The 22857-nt window shown below is 42.9% G+C and overlaps 1 protein-coding gene across 2 annotated transcripts in view; it reads left to right on the top strand.

The window, feature by feature from the left end:
* The window catches only part of LOC141096534 (spartin-like), a 33859-nt gene extending 11278 nt beyond the window's left edge, over positions 1-22581 (top strand). Inside the window, exons 2-8 of one of the 2 annotated variants that reach the window (XM_073583222.1) lie at positions 6442-7256; positions 10200-10397; positions 11596-11728; positions 13612-13806; positions 14722-14880; positions 14987-15077; positions 19621-22581. In XM_073583222.1, coding sequence (XP_073439323.1) covers positions 6442-7256; positions 10200-10397; positions 11596-11728; positions 13612-13806; positions 14722-14880; positions 14987-15077; positions 19621-19810 — 1781 coding nt within the window. In that variant the 3' untranslated portion in view covers positions 19811-22581. The remainder of the gene's footprint in view (positions 1-6441; positions 7257-10199; positions 10398-11595; positions 11729-13611; positions 13807-14721; positions 14881-14986; positions 15078-19620) is intronic. The other variant, XM_073583223.1, reaches the window with a different exon arrangement.
* Positions 22582-22857: the final 276 nt, after the last annotated feature.

The raw sequence follows: 22857 nt of genomic DNA, 5'->3' as shown, positions 1-22857 counted from the left end.
AATCTTTGAGGATGGTGATGGACAGCAATTTTTGGCGGATCCTCAAAAAAACGGATGCAACGGACAGCAATCCGCCATTAATGCAAGTCAATGGGGAAAAAAACGGATCCTCAAAAAAAATTTGAGGATCTGTTTTTTTCAAAACCTGGCGGATTGTGACTGATTGTAAAAAACGGAAGTGTGAAAGAGGCCGGATAGAAACTTTCATAGGGGGAGGAGGAGCAGGAGTGCTGCTTATTTAGTACAATTAAATTTGAGGGAGAATAATTTAATTTGGTACATTTACAAGTCTTCGGTTTCTGCTTCTTCTGGTAGAAAGTATGTTTTGCATTTGAATTTCTAAGTCTGTGTGGTGATATACTTGCCTTTTAGGGTTTTGCTCATGCTTGTGTACAAATTCAGTCCCATTCATACAGAAGAGTGGGACAAATCCCCCCCCCCCCACACACACACACACATTGCATTCATACAGTTTGTATGCCAGTGTAAGTGGGCCCTTAAAGAAAGCCTATAGGCACCCCCCAAAAAAAAAAAAACCTTTCATGGTATCCCGCAAATAAATAACATTAGAATAATGTCCACAAGGCTGCAGGGAGAAAATAAAGCTATACTCTCCCTGCAGCCTTTGTTTACAGTCAGGGTGGTGCAGAGAGCGGATACAGTCACCACCTACCAATGAGCACGCTGTAACCACTCTCTGGCACATTGGTGGCTTGTTCACTGTGCTGGTGAGAAATTACAGCCATGCTCAGTTTGTAGTGAGCAGAGACTGTAACTTCTCCCTGCACCATCCTCCTGGACTGGAAGGCAAGTGGCTGCAGGGAGAATGTAACTTAATTTTCTCCCTGTAGCCTCGTTTCCAGTAAGGCCGGTTTCACATTTGCATTTCAGGGCGCAGCGACGGCCTGCGCACGGCTGCCGCTAAGCCCCGCCTCCTGCCACGCCTCCACCGGTAGCTCCGCCTATCGGCGCAAGACGCTGCATGTGTCCTGCGTCCCCTATCTTTATCACTGGGGACGCAGGCCGTGCACAGTATGCGTTTGGCGGCGCCTGCGTCCTTTTGACGGTGCGCCAAACGCAACCTGTTGCAATTTGGTTGCGCTCGGCGCATCGTCAAAAGGACGCAGGCGCCGCCAAACGCATACTGCGCACGGCCTGCGTCCCCAGTGATAAAGATAGGGGACGCATGCAGCGTCATGCACCGATAGGCGGAGCTACCGGCGGAGGCGCGGCAGGGGACGGGGCTATGCGCAGGCCGTCGCTGCGCCCTGAAACGCAAATGTGAAACCGGCCTAAGTCTGACTGCCATTTAAATAATGTCTATTACCAGCAGATCACCCCTCTATCTAAATCACTATTTTGGAAGTGACTAGTTCCATTTTAATTTGTACAGCTCACTTTATAATCCCTGCTACATTATCACCTACCCAAATAATCTAATAGTGCAATAGCCTCCTATGGGACTACAGACACGGATATTGGATGTTATGGCCTCTGGTCATCCTATATGTACTACCAGCATAGTACTGTAGTATTAGGTGCTGGCCACATTGTGTGGATTACAGTGATCCCAGTCGGGTCCGAACGATTATCTGCTGTTACGTAATCACTTCTTTCTAGTCTGTAAATTAGACGCCTCTGAAGAAAATCTGTAGTGGAGGATGTGACTGAGAATTGGTGATGAGTGAGCTTGCTCTGATAAGGGGTTATAGTGCACGCTCGTGTGCTAATATAGTGGCTTTGGCGTGCTCGGATAATATGTCTGAGTCCCGGCGGCTGCATACCTCGCATCTGTTACACAGCCGCGACACATGCCGGGATCGCCTGACTCTCACGAAAACCTGGAGCCGGCCCTGCTTCTGTCTACTCAGTGATGACATTATATCGGACTGCAATCATAGCATGAATTTGTCATTGCACAAATTAATGCCATACAATTTGGTAAAAAGGGTTACCCTACATCCAGCACCAAGGCTCCATGGTGTAATATATACAGTAGATTTGTTGCGTTCTGTGGCAATATTAAGCCAGATAGCGCATCCCTTTATGTAAATTATGGCAGCAAAGAGCAGATGTGAAGGATTCAAATAATGTGAATTCTGCAAAGATTAAAAGAAAAAAACCAGATATTTACATACACCATGACATGGGATGATGGGTCCATTTTATTTATATTTTTTAATGAAATTTTGTGTATATGTAATACATTGTTTTGGGGTAACATGCAGAGTTGCTGTTTTCTTGGCTCTTTCATACGAGGAGGAGATGAGTACAAAATGAAAGATTCTAATATGGCCTCATGCGTATGATGCTCAGGCACAGACTGCAATACAGGTCTGCAAGACAGCATTTGGCTTTTACAGGCTTTGTTTCCACGCACTTTACTGGCTGCAGAATGGGTAAACTAAAAATTAGTCAGTGAGTTGGTTCTGATGAAGAGTTTGCACCTCATTACCTTGCAGTTGAATGCACACATGACATAGCGGGGCTCTTTAATTAGAAGAGGTCTAAGGGCAGCACGGTGGCTCAGTGGTTAGTGCTGGGGTCCTGGGTTCGAATCCCACCAAGGACAACATCTGCAAGGAGTTTGTATGTTCTCCCCGTGTTTGCGTGGGTTTCCTCCGGGCACTCTGGTTTCCTCCCACACTCTAAAGACATACTGATAGGGAATTTAGATTGTGAGCCCCATCGGGGACAGTGATGATAATGTGTGCAAACTGTAAAGCGCTGCGGAATATGTTAGCGCTATATAAAAAGAAAAAAAAAAAAAAGAGGTGGTGCCACATGTAGAAGGAGAGTCCCAGAACTCTTGTCTGGCTGCCACAGACTGTTGACATGGTCATTGCATCAGGACCCGGAGAATCACCAGGAAAAGACACCACAAACATCCCACCGCTGACTGACTCCCAGTTAAAGCACTCGGGTCAAAATTTTTATCCTTCTAAAATGATGACTGCAATATATTATATAGCACTGTGTACTTACAATTGCTTTTGCCTTTCTACCAGATAATTCTTCTCTTTTCAATCAGGTCTATGACATCACGTGATTAATAACTGTCTAGCTGAAGCCTTCTAAGGCTGGAGTCACACATAGCGACTCACCAGCGATCCTGACAACGATATCAATGTGTCAGGATCGCTGGTGAATCGCTATGTGATCGCTGGTGAGCTGTCAAGTTAGTTACCAGCGTGCTGATGCAGGAAGCTGGTAACTAACGTACACATCGGGTATCTAAGGGACGCACGTCCCTTGGATACTCGATGTGTACGTTAGTTACCAGCAGATCGCTGGTCTCCCGCCTGTCACATGCAGCGATGCGTGGTGGCCAGCAGGAGACCAGCGACCAAAAAAAAGTCCTGGCCTTCCCTGCAGCGATACCAGCAGGGGGGGGCCGGTCGCTGTCACACACAGCGATCTCGCTGGTGAGATCGCTGTTGTGTCACAAATTGTGACTCAGCAGCGATCTCGCTAGCGAGATCGCTATGTGATGGGGCCTTAAGCTCCATGTAGAAGCAGGGGGTCAATTTTCCCTGTATGAGTCATCACTGCAAAGTCCCTGGCAGAGGGGAAGGAGGTGAAGAGGGGAATAATAAATGAAGGGAAAAGAGACTTCTTGTTTCTACATAGAGCAGAGAAGAATTTACTGGGTACAAAGGCAAAATGAGCAATTGGGAGTACACAGTGTTGTATAATATGAAGAGGATAAAAACTTTGATGGTAGGAGGAGTGCCTCTTTAATGCAAAAAGGTGGGGAAGAGGAAAGTGGTGCAAAATCAAAAACTGCCTTAGACCAATGCAGTAGGAGGAGTACTCAGCCATATGTGGAGGCAGTCGCTTACCTGTAATGCAAATAAACTAAATTTACCAGCACCTCTCAACAAAAGTGAAAAAGAAAGTTGCAAAATTTTGATTTTAGGCCCAAAAATATGCATTTAAGTAAAAAATAAAAGATTAATGATTAGACTCTGCTACATCTCTATATATAAAACTGAATGTATGTGTGTATCACCAACCAGTCACGACGCATCTTTCATTTTACCAGAGCTGTTCAAAAGAAGCTGAGCTGTGATTGGTTGCTATGAGCAAGTTTTCTCACTTGACAACACCTCAGCAGACACTAACATGGTGAGAGAAATCTAGCATCCCCAGGAATATAAGCTCCCAGGAATATAAGCTCCCAGCCATTGTCTGCCCCCAGAAAGGAGCGGAGAGCACATGACAGAAATGATCTCCCCCCTCCTGTGCCCATATACACATCAGACATCCTCCATCTCATAGGCACATCTTCCCTCTTAAAGGGATCTCTGGTATGGAAGTTAGGGTAAATCCCTCAGCGCTCTGATTCTCACCCCAGGCTTCTCTTAAAGGGATCCCCGGTATGGAAGTTAGGACAGTTCCACTCAGCGCTCTGGTTCTGACCCCAGGCTGACGGGATGATGTGGGATATTAGTGGTAGTAGTCCGGTGGCTCTGACTGACAGGATGATGTGGGATATCATAGGGGCTATACACTCTACTTTATATATAGATATAATCATTATAATTTGTTATAACTAACCGTAGTTAGTTACTATGCTCGGGCAGCGCTGGGCTCTTCAGCTAATAAATATAAATATATATATATAAATATATATATATATATATATATATATATATATATATATATATATATATATATATATATATATATATATATATTTATTATAATGTCACCAACCAATCGCGAAGCATCTTTCATTTCACCAGAGCTGTTCAAAAGAAGTCGAGCTGTGATTGGTTGCTGTGAGCAAGTTTTCCCACTTGACAACACCTCAGCAGACACTGACATGGTGGGAGAAATCTAGCATCCCCAGCCATTGTCTGCTCCCCAGAAAGGAGCAGAGAGCACATGACAAAAATGAATCCCCCCCCCTCCCTGCCCATATCCCCATCACACATCCTCCATCCCATAGGCACATCTTCCCTCTTAAAGGGAGCTCCGGTATGGAAGTTAGGGCAAATCCATCCAGCCCTTTGGTTTTGACCCCAGACCCCTCTTAAAGGGATCCCTGGTATGGAAGTTAGGACCGTTCCACTCAGCTCTGTGGTTCTGACCCCAGGGTCTCTTAAAGGGATCATTGGTATGCAAGTTTAGGCAAATCCACTCAGCGTTTTGGTACTGACCCCAGGCCTTTCTTAAAGGGATCTCCGGTATGGAAGGCATGGCAAATCCACCCAGTGCTTTGGTTCTGACCCCATGCCTCTCTTAAAGGGATCCCCGGTATGGAAGTCAGGGCAATTGCCTTCAAATGCTTTGGTACTGACCCCAGGCCTCTCTTAAAGGGATCTCCTGTACAGAAATTAGGGCAAATCCCTCAGCGCTGATTCTGACCCCAGGGTTCTATTAAAGGGATCATTGGTATGCAAGTCAGGGCAAACTCTCTACCACAACATATCAGACTCTCAACTACCATCGAAACCTTCAAAAAGAGCCTGAAGACCCACCTCTTCCGACAAGCCTATAACTTGCAGTAACCACCGATCGACCAAACCGCTGCACGACCAGCTCTACCCTCGCCTACTGTATTATCACCCATCCCTTGAAGATTGTGAGCCCTTGTGGGCAGGGTCCTCTCTCCTCCTGTACCAGTTATGACTTGTATTGTTTAACATTATTGTACTTGTTTTTATGTATACCCCCTCCTTACATATAAAGCGCCATGGAATAAATGGCGCTATAACAATAAATAATAATCCATCCAGCGCTCTGGTTCTGACCCAAGGACCCTCTTAAAGAGATCTCTGGTGTGGAAGTTAGGGTAAATCCCTCAGTGCTCTGATTATCACCCCAGGCTTGTATAAAAGGGATCATTGGTATGGAAGTCAGGGCAAATCCACTCAGTGCTCTGGTTTTTACGCCAGGCCTCTCTTAAAGGGATCCCCGGTATGGAACTTAGGACCGTTCCACTCAGCGCTCTGTTTCTGACCCCAGGCTGACGGGATGATGTGGGATATTAGAGGTAGTAGTTCGATGGCTTTGGGTGACAGGACGATGTGGAATATTAGGGGTAGTAGTCAGGTGGCTTTGATGGGATGATGTGGGATATTAGGGGTAGTAGTCTGGTGGCTCTGGATGATGTGGGATATTATAGTGAATGTGGCTATGCGGAGTGGGCTGGGCTCTACACTCAGAGAGATAGATAGATAGATAGATATATATATATATATATATATATATACATACACATTATAATTTGTTATAATGAACTGTAGTTAGTTACTATGCCCGGTCAGCGCTGGTCTCTTCAACTAGTCTGTATAATAAAAATGAAGCCAGTATGGGATGGTCATTGCCGGCCTAATCAGTCATATGGATAGTGATGCCATTTCTATGTGTCGGAGTTATTTTTTTTTTTCTGATCTGTTCCTCTTGTTTTTTTTTTTTTTTTTTTTTTTTCAGTAATGGAAAAGCAGCCCCTAGCGGAGATGCAGGACAACGCTTTAATACGAAGTATTGAGGAAGAATACAGGAAAGCATTTGTCTACATTAACAAAGGTTTGAACACAGATGAGACCGGATACAAGGAAGAAGCTCGCAACTATTACAAGCAAGGCCAGGAGCATCTGATAAGAGGACTAAGTGTCTCCTTACAGGGACCTGAGTGCACCGGACCAGCGTGGGATGCCGCCAGACAAATGCAAGTGAAGATGCGAGAGACCCTGGAGAATGTCAATACCAGACTAAATATCTTACAGCAGAGCATGTTGGGACCCCCTGCAAACCCTCCCACTGTGGGTGCCTCTGCCCCAGTGCCAACAGTATATCCATCACTGCCACCAAAAGAGAAGGAAAAACCTGAAAGGCCACCACTGCCGACGTTACCACCATTCCCTTCAGAGCCAGTGAATGGAGTCTCTTGTATAGCACAGAACAGTGGAGCAGCAATGGATCCACACGTAGCTGGGGTCTCCGCACCCCCAGCATATACGCCCCAGGCCACAGATGGACATTACACTGTTTCTTATGGGACTGAGTCTGGGGAGCATTCGATATTCGGGGATGAGTTTTATGCTATGCCCACACAACCACCACCAGTGCAGAGTCTGGGAGTAGACGCAGAAGAACTGATCCTTATACCCAGGGGAGTCCAGATTTTCTATGTAACACCTGATGGATTAGTGAGCGCCCCCTCATATCCAGGGTATCTCCGTATTATTAAGTTTATGGACACCAGTACTGAAATGGACCCGTACCGCCCTCCAGCTTTCCTCCAGGTAAGCTGTACAATATGCAAGAAGAGAAGAAGTTGTAGAAGCTCCTAAACCTTCCAGTGCTAGGGCCACTGATTTTATATTATCTGCCAACACTACATATTTAGAAATTGGAGCAACTTGTGATAAAACTGTGCCCATCAAACGACAAGGTGCCCTCTAGATGGGTTCCTAGACTAGCAAACTTGCCTCTCCGGGGACTAGTCCTAAAAATGTAAAGGGCACAGAAGTTCCAGCTCTAATTCAAAACAGACTAAGATGAAATAGGAGGAGTGCTCAGCCAAATATGGAGGTAGTCAAAGTGATGTGAGTAGTGAGAATAAAAAATTCAGAACTGCATTATAGCTATATATACTAGACTTCTAAATCTGAGGTGGAGTACAGTGTGACCAAATTGTGAGAGCCTGTGTTCTGCGAAAAAGGCAGATGTGAGTGCAGCGCCGCCTTTCTGCTTCTATCTTTCGTTGCTGTAGCTTCTGTGAAAAAATGACCTTGTCAGTGGATGATGATGATGACTACTGACATCAGTGCCATCTGCGATGGCGATTTGTTTGAGGGTGATGCTAGAAGCCATGGGGCAGCGCTGGTGTCACTCATTGCTTCTATCTCTGCCCTCTGACATCTTTTGCTCCACAAGCTGCAGTGGCAATAAAAAGAGTTACAGCACTGCACTCGCATCTCCCACAGTGTCCATCACCCAGGATGTCTTCAGAAGGGGCAGCAATGCAAGAAATTAGTGAGTAACTGCTGCGTTGCCCCTTGTGACGTCCAGTTCCAAGAGGGGCGATGGTTGCTGCGGTCCCAACCTCTTGTGACATCAAGATTTGACTCTCCCAGTGTAACAAAAAAGAGAACTTCGGGATTAGAGTTATTTAGTATACTTTGCTTATACAACGCTATCCTATTCTGCAACGTGCTTTACAGACCTTATCATAGCTGGGGCTCATAATCGAGGTTTCCTATCACTATGTCTTTACCGTACACTTCTCTCTATCTATATTGTGAAATAAAGGCAATTACAAGAGTGGTTAGGGTGTAGGGATAGATATTTAGAAAATGTATTTTAGGTTTCGGACCAACTCTTTTAAGATGGAAGCCTAAACTATTAGATTTACATTGGCTTGCATTGGAGGAATCGGAAAATCTATGTCGGATAGATATGTCGGACTTTAAAACAAAAAAAGGCATGTAGTTGCTAACAGAGGCAACTACCTGTCTGTTGTACCCAGTGCCAGTCATTGACCGCTCCTGCCAGAGATTCAGCTGTTCCCTGTCGTCAAAGCACTAGTTTCTCTTCCTGTTGACAGGGCGGGACTACTGGTGTAATGCTGACAGCCGAGTCCCGCTTCCTAATTGGGGGAAGACTGTTGTTAATCAGCATGACACCAGTAGTCCCGCCCTGTCAACAGGAAGAGAAGCTATTGCCCTGACAGGGAACAGCTGAATATCCGGCAGGAGCGGTCAATGACCGGCACTGGGTACAACAGGCAGGTAGTTGCCTCTGACAGCAAATGCATGCCTTTTATATAACAAAAAGAAAAAAGTCCCGGATATCCCCTTTAAATTGGGTTACTTCTCTGTGGTAGCCATAATGGCGGTGTTGGCCACCTCTATAGTCTTTGCCCTGACTGCATAGTGATGTCGGTGTGATTAAACAAAGATGTATCTATTACAGGGACGTGGTTTAGAGAAGCTATATTGAATCATGTGATCTGTAAACAGGTCTTGTAAATTCAGATGATGTTACCTGATGAATATTTAGGCATCATTATACCATATAAATATGTAGATGGCATCCTGTGCTGTCTATAACGGCACAGCATCCTTTTCATTAAAGATGCATGGGTAAGATAGTGTTTCTGCCACAAGAAGACTGGCACTCAAACTATTTTCTACTTCGTCTCCGTCAGCCTTGGGTTCTAATATCCTCCTACTGAGAATTTTTACTATGAGCTGCACCTTTGGCACTAGACCTTACCAAATTGGAGTATATGGCCCCAATTCATTATTCTATTTGCCTTTTTTTTACACTTTGTCCCCTTACACAATGTTGAAACTCTTGCAACTTGGTGCAAATTATGGTAACAAACACCACAATACAAAAGGGAAAACGGAAATGATTAATTATGACCCTTGTATATTAGATCTGTTTTGTTTTTTCACTTTTACTGTTAAAATATTTTAATTGTGTTTTGAATAAGGGTTCCAGTAATTATAAGGCTGCTGTGCACTATGTACTAAATATCCCAGCAGAACGTAAACTAAAGGGGCCGTGCTCTAGGTCTAAGTACTCACACAGAATTATTTTTAATCTGTGTATATGTTACTATACTCCCCTTCCGCCGTCTTTCGGATCGTACTGCTCTCCCTTCATAGTGGTGTCACTGCAAGTGTCCTAACACGAAAGCCTATGGCGCCATGTTCCGATGCTCCAGAGTTCCGTCTAGCTCAGGGCGCAGCGTGACCCAGAGAGTCTGCAGAATGGTGACGTGACTCAGAAGAGGAGCGGTGCTAAATAGCGGAGAAGGTGGCAATTTATTTTTTTGTTTTTGTTTTTTTTTTAAAAAAAAAACAAAAAAAAAAACATCTTCATGGGAAGGCTTCATTAATGTATGGTTTCCCAGCAGCTTGAGCGTTAATCCTTTGTGGTTGGTGTTTCTTACTTTCACTCATTGAGATGTTTTTGTATCGTTAGTGCACATGCCTGGTGTTCCCCCCTCCCCCTCCCCACATCATACACCACTCTTACTCTAGTCCATTTTACAGACCAAAATAGTGCATGCGATAGAAAGTTCTCCTGCAGCCGTCCGCATTGTAGTCAAGCATGTGGAGCCAATCGCACCTGCAATTTGCGGACGTGAGTGGCCCCATTTAGTAATGTTACATAGTTCTTCGTTTTTGCACCCTCCTATGTAGAATAACGCCTACACCGGTTTTGTTTGGCAGGTGTGTGACTGGCTGTACCCGCTCATGTCTAACCAGTCTCCAGTCTTACTCTCTAATAATGGGGTGTACATGTTCCCAGACCTGATGTCGCAGCCCCCCGGCTCTTATGTGGGGGTCGTTCTCTCTGCTGAGCTCCCAGCAGCGGATCTGGAGCTCTTTGAAGACCTAATGAAACAGATGTCTGACCTGAGAATTCAAGTAAGTGAAAAGCAAGAAAAATCACCCAGGTCATACGATGTACATGGCTTGGGCAGAACGGAGATTTACTCGCTGGTTTTATGATCTCGATTTGATATAGTGACTGCAGTATCTTCCGCGTCGCACCTACAGGATCCAGCTCAGGATCTGTCATGAGAATGTCGTCTATGTGGAGGCCGTATAATAGAGCGACAGATCTGCCATCTTTGCAGCAAAAATATTGACATTTTGCTAATTGGAGCAATCGAAGACTAACGCCGCGTGTTTGATGGGTGCGGTGTATGTGACCATACAGTGACCTGTCAATCGCAATAATCGGGGTGGGCGAAGCTTTCCTCTCATGGCTACACCAGACTCACAACGGTCTGCTCTGGTTACACCTATTAGCCAAATGGCACACCATATTTTGTGCCGTTTTGGCTAAAAGCAGAGCTGATGCTAACCTGCCCGTACTTGTGGTTGCCTAATCTGATGATAGATCTACTGTAAGCTGATGATCCTAATGTCTGTGGGATTACGGTAGTTAAAGGGAAACTGACAATTCCTGACTTTTCTTTTAGATCTTTCTTAGTTCAGATTTTTCCCAGAAGTGTTGCAGGAATAAGTCCTGCCAGTCATTTCTTGGTAAATGGATACGTACATTTTGGAGCGTGTCTGTTCCCTTTTGTCCTTAATTATCCAATGCGTCCTCAATTGGGACAATGTCATCTTTGTACATAATGTTTCCCAACCTCACATGGTGTAATCTGGAGCCTGCAATCTGGTACAAGAATATAAATTTCCGTCCCTTGTTTCACAGCTGTGCTAAGACAGAAAATGCACATTTCTGACCCATTTCTGGCCGTAGACCCAAATTAAATTAGAGGGGGTACTCCTTGACCCTGAAACTTAATGCCACCCCCATATAATACAACCAAGCCATGTCTGTATATTAATATTGAGGATTGGGGTAGACCACTAGCTGATTTTTTGCTGGCAGTTATGGTTCAGCCAGGGGAGATACTGATAAATGTATAGATAATATATACTTGGTCGTGCGGTACATAGTGTCCCGGACCCAAAGGGATCCACTTGGGGGAGTGGGGTCGATATGGTCTTCGAAATATTGAAAAAAGATAAATTAAATATTACAGCTGTCCGGTCTGTGTATCGGCTCGTGGTGAGGTTTACTGAATTGTGTGTTATTTCTCCTATGAAGCCCAGTGAAGCATCAGGTGAAGTCATAGACCTGACTCAGACAATACACGTGATTTCTATGCCCGAGCCGACGCCCAAAGAGAAGGAAGAACAACCTCCATGGAGTGAGAAGGTGGCCCAGGGAATTCTCCAAGGTAAAGATACCGGAGCCATGACTATTACCGATGCACAATTCTTCATAAGAGAAGGGGGAAAAAACATCTGAGAAGAAGCTGAAAGAAATGTAGTAACACTGTTATGGAATTGGTTAAATTCTTTTTATGATATAGAAAGAAGTAGAAGTACCCAGATTCCTGAGCAATGTCCTGAATTCCATACCTATGTTCTGGCGTCCCCGCCGTGTTCCAGCATCTCCATGACGCTGGTCCATGCACACGGCCGCGCTGCCGGTAGGGCAATGGAGCAAACGGTACATATATAAAAGGGACTGATGTAAGGGGACCATTCTCATGCCTTTTTACATGCTGTTTTAATTTTGGGTATTTTTGTTAAATTGGTAGGTGTGTGTAAAAGGAAAAAAAAAAACCTAACCTCCTTATGAAAAAACTTGCATCACATAATGCAGTGAACTACTGCACTAAAGAGGTTTTCCAGGCTGAACACAAATGTCAGAATTCTCCTCTATGGTCCGCCCAAGTGGTCGTCATGTCCCAGCTAGCTACCTTTCCTCCTCCTCTCAATGTCTTATTGAGAGTTGCGGATGAGGAGGGAGTCTGAGCGTGACTAAGACTAAGCTAATCACACTTGGGTCACGTGACGACAGCTCAAGCTCACAAAAGCGGGGAATCCTGACAGTGTGGATATTGAATGTTCTCTGGATTCGGCAGTCACATATGGTGACTTCAGAAATAAAGAAAAAACATAAGCCAGCTCACCAGTAACCTGCCGCAGACCTCGGAACTCCGTACGGACTTTGCAAATTGTCATACATAGGCTGCACTTCAAGAAAAATGAGTGCGCATTAGGGAACATTTGTATGACATTTGCAATACTAACAATGCAAATCGCAGTATATCGGCTGCAGCTCAGCATTTTATAATGCATCATGCTCATAATGTTGCCGGTTTTCGAGCGCAAGGAATAGAACAAGTTAATATTCCCTTTCGTGGAGGGGATTCAAAACGACGCCTTTTAACCAGAGAGGCCTTTTGGATTTATCATCTTAATAACGTATGTTTCTCTTAAACAATTATTTTTTGTATATACAAATGTGTTCGTTATCTGTTTTTACATAGTTAAATTCTGTTTTACATGTCATGTGACCACACAACACATTGCCATTGGAGAAATCCCGCTATATAAGCTAACTGAGGTATTTCCTTATGGCTTTGAAAAAGATCGTTCAGATCGAAACGCGTTGCCGTGTCCGTGATTATGGAATATACTATGGAGAGTTCTTTGTATTTTAAATGGTGATATAAAGAAGTGATTTTACGCAGCTGGAACAAACAACCTCATTTTTTACTTCAGAACTGTATGTTCAGTTCTGAAACCCCCTTTAATTATTCACATGTCAGCACAAACTCCCAATGGATGCACACAAAAAATGGGGTGTCTTCAATCCCAAAAGTTCACTCCAGGCCCCAGCTGTTACAAGGGGTTGAAACCTTGCACTTTATTCTCTGTATATTGATGGTGAGCCAGTAAATTAAAGAAGATGAGCATTGATGCTGTGAATGTTTCGATCTCCAATTAGGATACAGTTTGCTGTTTGAACGATTAAAGTCACAATGATTTGCCATAATGGGAGACATCTATCCCCATTTGACCATACAATGGAATGTATTAGACTTTTGTTGCTTCTCATGAGAGCCATCAAAGGCATACGCTATTACTGTACACTGTGTACTCCATCTTTGATCTCTGCATTGCAAAAATCACATCAGTGTCTGTAACATGAATTCTGTATTTGCAAACCAAGTGTAGAAATCAGAAATTTAAAATTTACAATATATGGCCATAATTTTCTGTACTGCCGATATTGAACCCTAAACATTTACTGTCTTTTGTTATCTAGGAGCTTCTTGGCTGAGTTGGGGTCTTGTTAAAGGAGCAGAATTGACTGAAAAAGCCATTCACAAAGGCGCTTCCAAATTAAGAGAGCACATACAACCTGAGGATAAACCTATGGAGGTCAGTCCCACAGTGGCCAAAGGGCTCAATGTAGCCAAGCAAGCCACCGGAGGAGCAGTTAAAGTCAGTCAATTCCTAGGTAAAGATATAAAGTATACTGGTGACTTTTCTTAAAAGCTCTTATGAACTGAATAGTAGGGGTAAAGTCTTGTCCATTACGTAACTTAACGCTCATGTACCGCAAGGCAAAATCTCTAACCGATCTTTTAAAGGGGTTCTACAAGAATATAAAAATAGCTGCCATCACATATATCATGCTGCAACCCTTCACAGTTGTCAGGATGGATGTCAGCATGAAGATACACTGATCAAGACTTGAGTTCCAAATGTCAGAAGCATCGTGAACAAGCATACTTGGCCTGCTCACTAAGCTGCAGAGTAGGGCTGTAACAGGGCTGTCTACTGTCAGTCTGACTGTGTGCTCAGTCAATCTGTGCCCTGCTGTAAAGCTGTCAGACTGACTCGGCAGAACTGGTTTACAAACGAGAATGGAGCAGGATAAAGCCAGAGGAGCAATCCCATTGTAATCAGTCGAAAGGTGTTTTTTTTTTTTTTTTTTGTTATATTACAGCCCAGCTCTCAGAGAGATCAGGTATGTTGCTGACAGTGCTATTTCTTCAGGTTGTAACCCATCCTGACATGACTAGGACGGGTTGCAGCTTGAAGTATGTGCTAGCATCCATTCGGATCACATTCTCAGAATTTTTTTTTTTTTTTTTTTGCTAGTATTGATCTCTCACAAGGACCAAACAGACCACTTTCCGCTCACTCCCCTTCCCTAGGCTCCAGGTGCAACTTCAGCCTCTGCACCCCCTATAGCTAGGCCCCTGATCTTTGATAGTAAATTGATCCTAGTTAATGGCGTTATTGGTACACTTTTTGATACCAGAATTATTTGGTAACAGGTCCATGTCTGCTTTACTGGCAAGGTTATCCTTGTGTTTTGGTTTTTTTTTGCAACATATCCATGACTGATAGGGTTTCTTTGTTCTAGTGGATGGGGTTTGCTCTGTTGCAAGTTGTGTTGGGAGAGAGCTGGGGCCACACGTGAAGAAACATGGCAGCAAACTTCTCCCTGAATCACTGAAGAAAGACAAGGATGGTAGATCTCCATTGGATGGCGCTATGGTGGTAGCAGCAAGTGGAGTACAAGGTATGTTCATGGCTGTAAAGATATTTGTGGGTTGTGTGTGTTTTTTTTTTTTTTTTTAAGATCCATCTCCCATAAATTTTTTTTTTTTTCTTGTTTTCATTTAAAGGATTTGCAACGGTTTGGCAGGGTTTAGAGTACGCCGCGAAGAACGTCACCAAGAGTGTGGCCTCAGAGACTGTGCACACAGTCAAATACAAGTAGGTCTGACTACCTGTTTTGCCATTAGAACAGTGCCTTGCGAAAGTATTCGGCCCCCTGGAACTTTTCAACCTTTCCCCACATATCATGCTTCAAACATAAAGATGCCAAATGTAAATTTTTGGTGAAGAATCAACAACAAGTGGAACACAATTGTGAAGTTGAACGAAACTTATTGGTTATTTTAAATTTTTGTGGAAATTCAAAAACTGAAAAGTGGGGCGTACAATATTATTCGGCCCCTTTACTGGAGTGAGTTTGCTGCACTGAAAGAAGTTCATTGTGGATCTCTGAATGATCCAATGTTGTCCTAAATGACTAATGATGATAAATATAATCCACCTGTGTGTAATCAAGTCTCCGTATAAATAAACTTGCTCTGTGATAGTCTCAGGGTTTTGTTTGATGCACAGAGAGCATCATGAAGACCAAGGAACACAACAGGCAGGTCCGTGATACTGTTGTGGAGAAGTTTAAAGCCGGATTTGGATACAAAATGATTTCCAAAACTTTAAACATTCCAAGGAGCACTGTGCAAGCGATCATATTGAAATGGAAGGAGTATCATACCACTGCAAATCTACCAAGACCCAGCTGTCCCTCTAAACTTTCATCTCAAACAAGACGACTGATCAGAGATGCAGCCAAAAGGCCCATGATCACTCTGGATGAACTGCAGAGATCTACAGCTGAGGTGGGACAGTCTGTTCATAGGACAACAATCAGTCGCACACTGCACAAATCTGGCCTTTATGGAAGAGTAGCAAGAAGAAAGCGATTTCTCAAAGATATCCGTAAAAAGTGTTTAAAGTTTGCAACAAGCCACCTGAGAGACACACCAAACATGTGGAAGAAGGTGCTCTGGTCAGATGAAACCAAAATCAAACTTTTTGGCAACAATGCCAAACGATGTGTTTGGCGTAAAGGCAACACAGCTCATCACCCTGAACACACCATCCCCACTGTCAAACATGGTGGTGGCAGCATCATGGATTGGGCCTGCTTTTCTTCAATGATCCCAAACATAAAGCAAAATCTACAATGGAATGGTTCACAAACGTATCCAGGTGGTAGAATGGCCAAGTCAAAGTCCAGACCTGAATCCAATCGAGAATCTGTGGAAAAAGCTGAAAACTGCTGTTCAAACATTCTCCATCAAACCTCACTGAGCTCGAGCTGTTTGCCAAGGAAGAATGGGCAAGAATTTCAGTTTCTTGATGTACGAAACTGATAGACATACCCCAAGCGACTTGCAGCTGTAATCGCAGCAAAAGGTGTCGCAACAAAGTATTAAGTTAAAGGGGCCGAATAATATTGCACGCCCCTCTTTTCAGTTTTTGCATTTCCACAAAAATTTAAAATGGCCAATAAATTTCGTTCAACTTCAAAATTGTGTCCCACTTGTTGATTCTTCACCAAAAATTTACATTTGGTATCTTTGTTTGAAGCATGATATGTGGGAAAAGGTTGAAAAGTTCCAGGGGCCCGAATACTTTCGCGAGGCACTGTAACTGAAGATAATCGTTCGTGTCTACTTGTGCAATGCAGACCCATAACTTTTTTTTTTTTTGTGGAAGGTGCGGCAACCGTAAAAAGGAAAGTTTTTCCTCTATGATGCAGTAGTATGTAATTGGGTTGAAAGGGGGTTAATACTATAGTATTGCCAAAAAGTTGCAAAATATTTTGCAGTAGTGCCTATTAACTAATAGTTAGACTTGACAACTTTTACCCAAACGTCACAATATTTTATTCTGCCAACAGATCCTCTCTAATGGTTGCAAACATGAATTTATCAAACATATTTTAAGCTCTATTACCAAAAATGAACCTAATATGCATCATAATTATCTGTAATTATAACACTATTAATATATTTCCATTTTAGATATAGGGGCCTCAGTGTTGATGAACCTCCGGCTACGAAACCATAAGTGATTTACTATTTATTTGTTTGTTCTTTAGTCCTTTTCCTCTTCAATTATCAGTGATTTTGATTTTTTTTTTTTCATTTTAAATATTAAATCCTTAAATTATTATTTTGGGTAATTATGTGGGGTTTTTTTTTTTTTTTTACAGTGTAGTAATATTCCTATAATTGTAGGCAGCGTCGGACTGGAGAATTCTCCGGTGGGCCATACCGACCCTGATTATAGGGGTTATTATCACTATTTGAAATTTCATAACATGTCCAAGAATGACACCCTGTTTCAGCCATGGAGAGGTAGCTGCAGATATACGGCTCTTTTCCTTCCTTATGGGAGTTCCAATTAGTTTTGGCACTACCATTAAAAATGAATCGCTCTGTGAATGCACCAGCATCTCTCCATTCTAGACATGTGCAATGGGGGTCCTGTTCTCAATATAGATCTGCTGTAATTACGGTTCCGATGGTGACTCTGAGCAGGTCCTCTTCTCCGATTTACGAATCTGACTAGCCTTTCTCGTCTATGGAGATTTGTGAGACATGGATGCAAATCGGAAGCCTTCTGTTTTGCATTTGTCTCAAAGTATCTGAGGATAACAGATCTGTTTCTTGGTGGAAATGCTCAAATGGATGTAATTAGAAAATGCAGCACTAAAAATATTAACCCTTTCATGACGGAGCTCTTTTTCATTTTTGCGTTTCTATTTTTCTAAGTGGTGAAAAAAAATCCAAGTTTTGGTTTTTTTAAAAAAAAAAAAAAAAAAAAATTTCCGAGACCCGTAGCGTCTCCATTTTTCGTGATCTGGGGTTGGGTGAGGGCTTATTTTAATTGCCGAGCTGACACTTTTAATGATACCATTTTGGTGCAGATGTGATCGCCTGTTATTGCATTTTAATGCAATATTGCGGTGACCAAAAAAACCTAATTCTGGTGGTTTTGAATTTTTTTTTTTTTCCCCTCTTGCTACTCCGTTTAGCGATCAGGTTAATCCTTTTTTTATTGACCGGGCGAAAGGGGGGTGATTGGAACTTTTTTTTTTTTTTTTTCCCCATGGGAGACTAGAAGCTGCTGTAACCCGATCGGCTCTGCTACATGATGATCAGATTAACTGTATGTAACAGAATTGCTCACTTGCTATGAGCGCCGCCCATGGCAGGAACAACCATAGAAGAATTGCAAAGGATGGCAATTTCCACAGCACTCAAGCGAATAGTCCCCAAAGAAAAAAACAATTTTACTAATTTTTACAGCATCTTAAAAGGAACATGTCCCATGTTTGGAGTAGAATTTCTCTAATTGGTCTGTAATACAGGTGTAATAGTTAGGGTATGTGCACACGCTGCGGACTCTGCTGCGGATTGATCCGCAGGTAAATCCACAGGTCAAAAGACCTGTGGTTTATCTGCGGTTTTGCCCTGCGGTTTATCACCTCTACAATGGAGGAGATGGTAAACCGCAGCGGAATCCGCAGAAAGAATTGACATGTCAATTCTTTCTGCGGATTAGAAACCGCAGCAAATCCATGCGGAAAAATCTGCAACGTCTGCACAGCGGTTTCCATTTCCCATAGGATATTATGGTGCTGTACACCGCAGCAGAAACTGCTGCGGATCCGCAGGACCAAAACCGCTGTGAATCCGCAGCATGTGCACACACCCTTAAACTGGTGTCCTGTGCGCATTACAGATGTCAGTGGGTGAGATTGGTCTTCAGAAACCCCTATAGACCAATGCTTCTAACTGCAGACAGAGATCTGTATGTATTCAGCGTCTTGTGCAGGGGGTGATGGTTTGTAATGTTTTTCTTCATTCAAGCATAAACTGCATCATTTAAAAGGCTATTCCGAAGATACAAAGTTCTCCATCTTTAACCTAATGATCGCTGGGGGTCAGAGCACTGGAGCCCCCAGCGATTGTGAATCTGTGAGGACCGATTCTGCAGAAACTCTTTGACTTTAACAAGAGCTGGATGTGCTTGATCTCTGCTCCATTTATTGTCTGTGTGCTGGAAATGGAGGAGGTCTGTACTCTTTCTTTTGGCAGTCACCTATCTGCAATGTTCAGTTTTCCCAGCCTAAGGTCCCAGTCACATGATTACTGAGTGCTCCTGGGGTCTGACCCCTAGCGATCACTGGATTATCCATCATCCCTTGGATAGTTAAGAACTTGCTGTTTTGGGAACAACCTTTTTATATTAATTCCATGTAATTTTTTAGACATCAAGTTCACTCTTAATCAAACTTTTAAATTGAACATTAACAGAATCCAAAATTGTTTTATATCTTCTCACACATGTGCAATTATTATGCCCGGAAGCACGGTACCAAAAACAAAGTAAAAAAAAAAAAAAAAAAAATCCTGCCCCCCCCCCCCCCCTTTTTTGCTGATCATTCTCGGATTAGGCCTTTTCTCAAATATCAAGGAAAAAAGAATGATGCCTCCATGATATGGTGACATTTTAGTATCTGTGCGGCCTGAGCCTGTAGAACATGGGTTATGTATACTAGCTGGAGAACTCGTCCTGGCACATTAATTGCACAGATGTAGAAATTCTACCAATTTCATCTGTAACATGTTATTTCTCATTGAATCTATTTTACTTTTTTTCTTTTTTGTAGGTATGGGAAAGATGCTGGCCATGCCACTGACGCTGCTGTAAATTCTGCAATCAATGTCGGGGTGACTGCACTTAATATTGACCATTTAGGTATAAAGGCAATAGTGAAAAAAACTGCAAAGGAAACCAGTCATGTCATTCTGGACGAATACAAACTGAAAGAGAAACAGGACAAGAAGGATCCGCACTGATGCCGTAATCCCGCTCTCCCCTCTGCCTTAATAATGAGACACTAAACCTTTCCACTGGCTAACACAACATCGGCTTGGTTTTTAAGACTTCTCTTCTATACATTAGAGTAAGAATCATGTGAAACGTTTGCACAAAGATCAGGTCTGCTCCAAATATTCCACTATACGAATAGAAGCAATAGCAATACTAAGAGTAATAATGGCCTGGTCCTAAGAGGACATTCCCAGACTTCTCTTCTCCAGACAGGCGTTGTATATGTAGTATTCCTTGTTATATAACCTTCTCAAGACAATAGTTATGCACTTTTTGGATTTGTGGTAAAGGGGTTATCCCAGGAATCGCTATACTAAAATTCCTGGCTGGGTATTTGTGGTGCCTATAGCATAAACGGTACCCATCAATGGGCTGGGTGAAAAGCAGAATTGGTCTCCTTCTGGCAGCTCACAATATAGATTCCTTCAGCTAGAGATGAAGGGGCTTATCGGCTTAGGCTGGTTTTGCATTTGGAGGTGCAGTGGACGATTGCTGTGAAGCTCCACCCCCTGCCACGCCTCCTCCAGTCAGCTCCGCCTATGGGCGCATGCAGCCTGTGTACCGTCTTTAGCATTGGGTACGCAGGCTGTGCGCAGGTATGCATTTGCTGCCTCATGCGTCGTTTTGACGATGCAGCGACCTGCGCCCAACGCACCGTGTTGCATTTTGGAGCGGTCACCGCACTGTAAAAACGATGCATGCGGCGGCAAACTCATACCTGCGCTTGGCCTGCGCACCCAATGCTAAAGATGGGGTACGCAGGCTCCATTACACTGCCATGCATCTTACCTGACAAGTGGGGCAGGAAGCCATTTCTATTGTCAGTTTTGCAGTAAGCTAGGTATAGAACTGTATGTAGAGGAACTAGGCATGCGTGACCACCAGCTCTCGGGTCATAAGGCGGACATGCTACACTCTTTGAACACAAGGTGGTGCCAGCAGTAAACACTTCACGGTTTTGTGTTTTTTGTTTCCGCCCCCAACATGTAAATTGCAAACACTATATACAAGAAATGATATTTAACAGTGGGACAATTCCTTTTAAATTGACCATTTAGGTGACCTACTAGCCGCCTTTGTGAAAATGTAGTGCCGGAGTGTAGATAATATAATTGTGAGGAAATGTCAGCCCTTACCTCAGAGGCTTGCCTGTCAGAAGAGCTGAAAGAAATATTCTATTACATGCTATAGGGGTCGTAAAGAGGAGGGTGCTGCGGTCTGGTGAATATAGTCCGACCTTGCCATGGGTGGCTTCTCTGCAAAGAAAAAAACAGTGCCCCCTAGTGTCATGTCCTAAGGCTGCGGCTCACAGGACTCCCTGTCTCAGACTGTGCAATGCAGGTAAAAATAAAATAATCAAAGCAATAATCCATCCAGTTCAGATAAATGTAAAACAAGCCTGTAAACGATATTCATGGCAGCCATGGGCTAACTGCAACCTGTATCAAGCCTCGTAGTATCATATTTACGGGTGGACTAAATACTACATCTTGCACTAATAACGGTGTGCTGTATTAAAATCTTATTTAGCATTAAACAATAAAACACAATTGACATTTAAATCCAAAACCTTCAATAAAAATATAACCAAAGATGTTAGGAATACTAAAATCAAGTGTGACAGCCAGGATTTATTTGTAGTGTCAGAGTATATAATGAAAGTACAGACAGATTTTATAAATGTTTTATTGAAGTGGAAATGTTAGGTCAGAGATGTTGAAGTGTTTTCATGGCTATATCGTCAGGTTTTGATTGTTCCCAAAATACTTTATGGGGACAGTGTCACAGAATCCAAAAAGAAAATCGCACCTATGGTGCACATCGCTTTTTTTTTTTTTTTTGGATGAGTGCTAGATGACCCATCATGTCAGATCTCTGGTGCAGTTTCTGCATATAGACTGCAGCAAAATTAATTTTGTTTAAATTAACCCTAGAAAGAGTAACAATATATCAAACCCACACAGAATTTCTTAAATGCGTAAAATTGCATGTTTTTAAAGCAGTTATTGATGTGTATAACTGTTGACAAAGCCCTGCTTTGCAGGAAAATGGGCCTAGTGTTAAGTAATGGATTGGGGCGCCATCTTGTGGTCACTTAGAGGTCTGCAGTGGATTTCAACACAAAGCTAAATATAGTATTAGGGGACTTTGAGCAAATGGGGTCCACAGAAAAAGTGGATGTGTGGCTCATGAGAACATCACATTATGCAGTTAAGTGACACTGAATCTGGCTGCCAACACTTACTAGTCGGTGTGCCCACAAATGACTCTTGGGTTGGTTTCAGGTTTCCCATCGTGGCTAAACAAGAAGGAAATATTAATGTATGGTGATGCTGTAATAATGCAACCTCACAGGGTGACATTGCGATCTGGAAAGTATCACACGTTGAACAAATAAAAAAGTACGGTATATGATCAAAGACTTGTTTTAGACAAAACTGATGTTTCGGCTCCTCATCCTCCCAGCTCACTGAGCAATGAGAAGACTTCTGGGTGCGAACTTCATATTTTTATTTTTCCCCCTTTAATGTGCTGTATGAAAATGTCACGCAGTGCTATAACCTTCTCAATGTCACAGTATGATGGACTAAAGTGACAAGTGGGTGGCGTTATTTGGCCAGCACAGATGAGAATGGGTGTATGTGTTCTGTCAGACTTATATTCTGCACAGAAAATCTATTTCTGCCTAAAATTTTATTTTCCAAATATAATAAAATAACTTATTTATATAAAGGTTTCTAGTTGTTGTTTCCTCCCTATTTATTTTGTCGCTCTAACTGCACCTGACATCATTGACGACAGTGCGGTAATACACCTGAACTCCTCAAAATGTAAGGCGACCCCATATTGGAAATTCCGACTTTGGATCACACTGCATGTGATCAGGCTCTATCCTCCTCCCTTTTTTTTTTTTTTTATTCTTGCTCAAAGATATTCTGAATTTACAAGTAGTTCTGCAAGATACTTGAATCTGTTATGTCATCTTTATATAATGTCACATTTCGAGCAGATT

The sequence above is a fragment of the Dendrobates tinctorius genome, unplaced genomic scaffold (genome assembly GCF_039654945.1).
Source record: "Dendrobates tinctorius isolate UK_male_01 unplaced genomic scaffold, ASM3965494v1 ptg000075l, whole genome shotgun sequence".
NCBI classification, from domain to species: Eukaryota; Metazoa; Chordata; class Amphibia; order Anura; family Dendrobatidae; genus Dendrobates; species Dendrobates tinctorius.
This window is presented reverse-complemented; position numbering and strand designations above follow the sequence as displayed.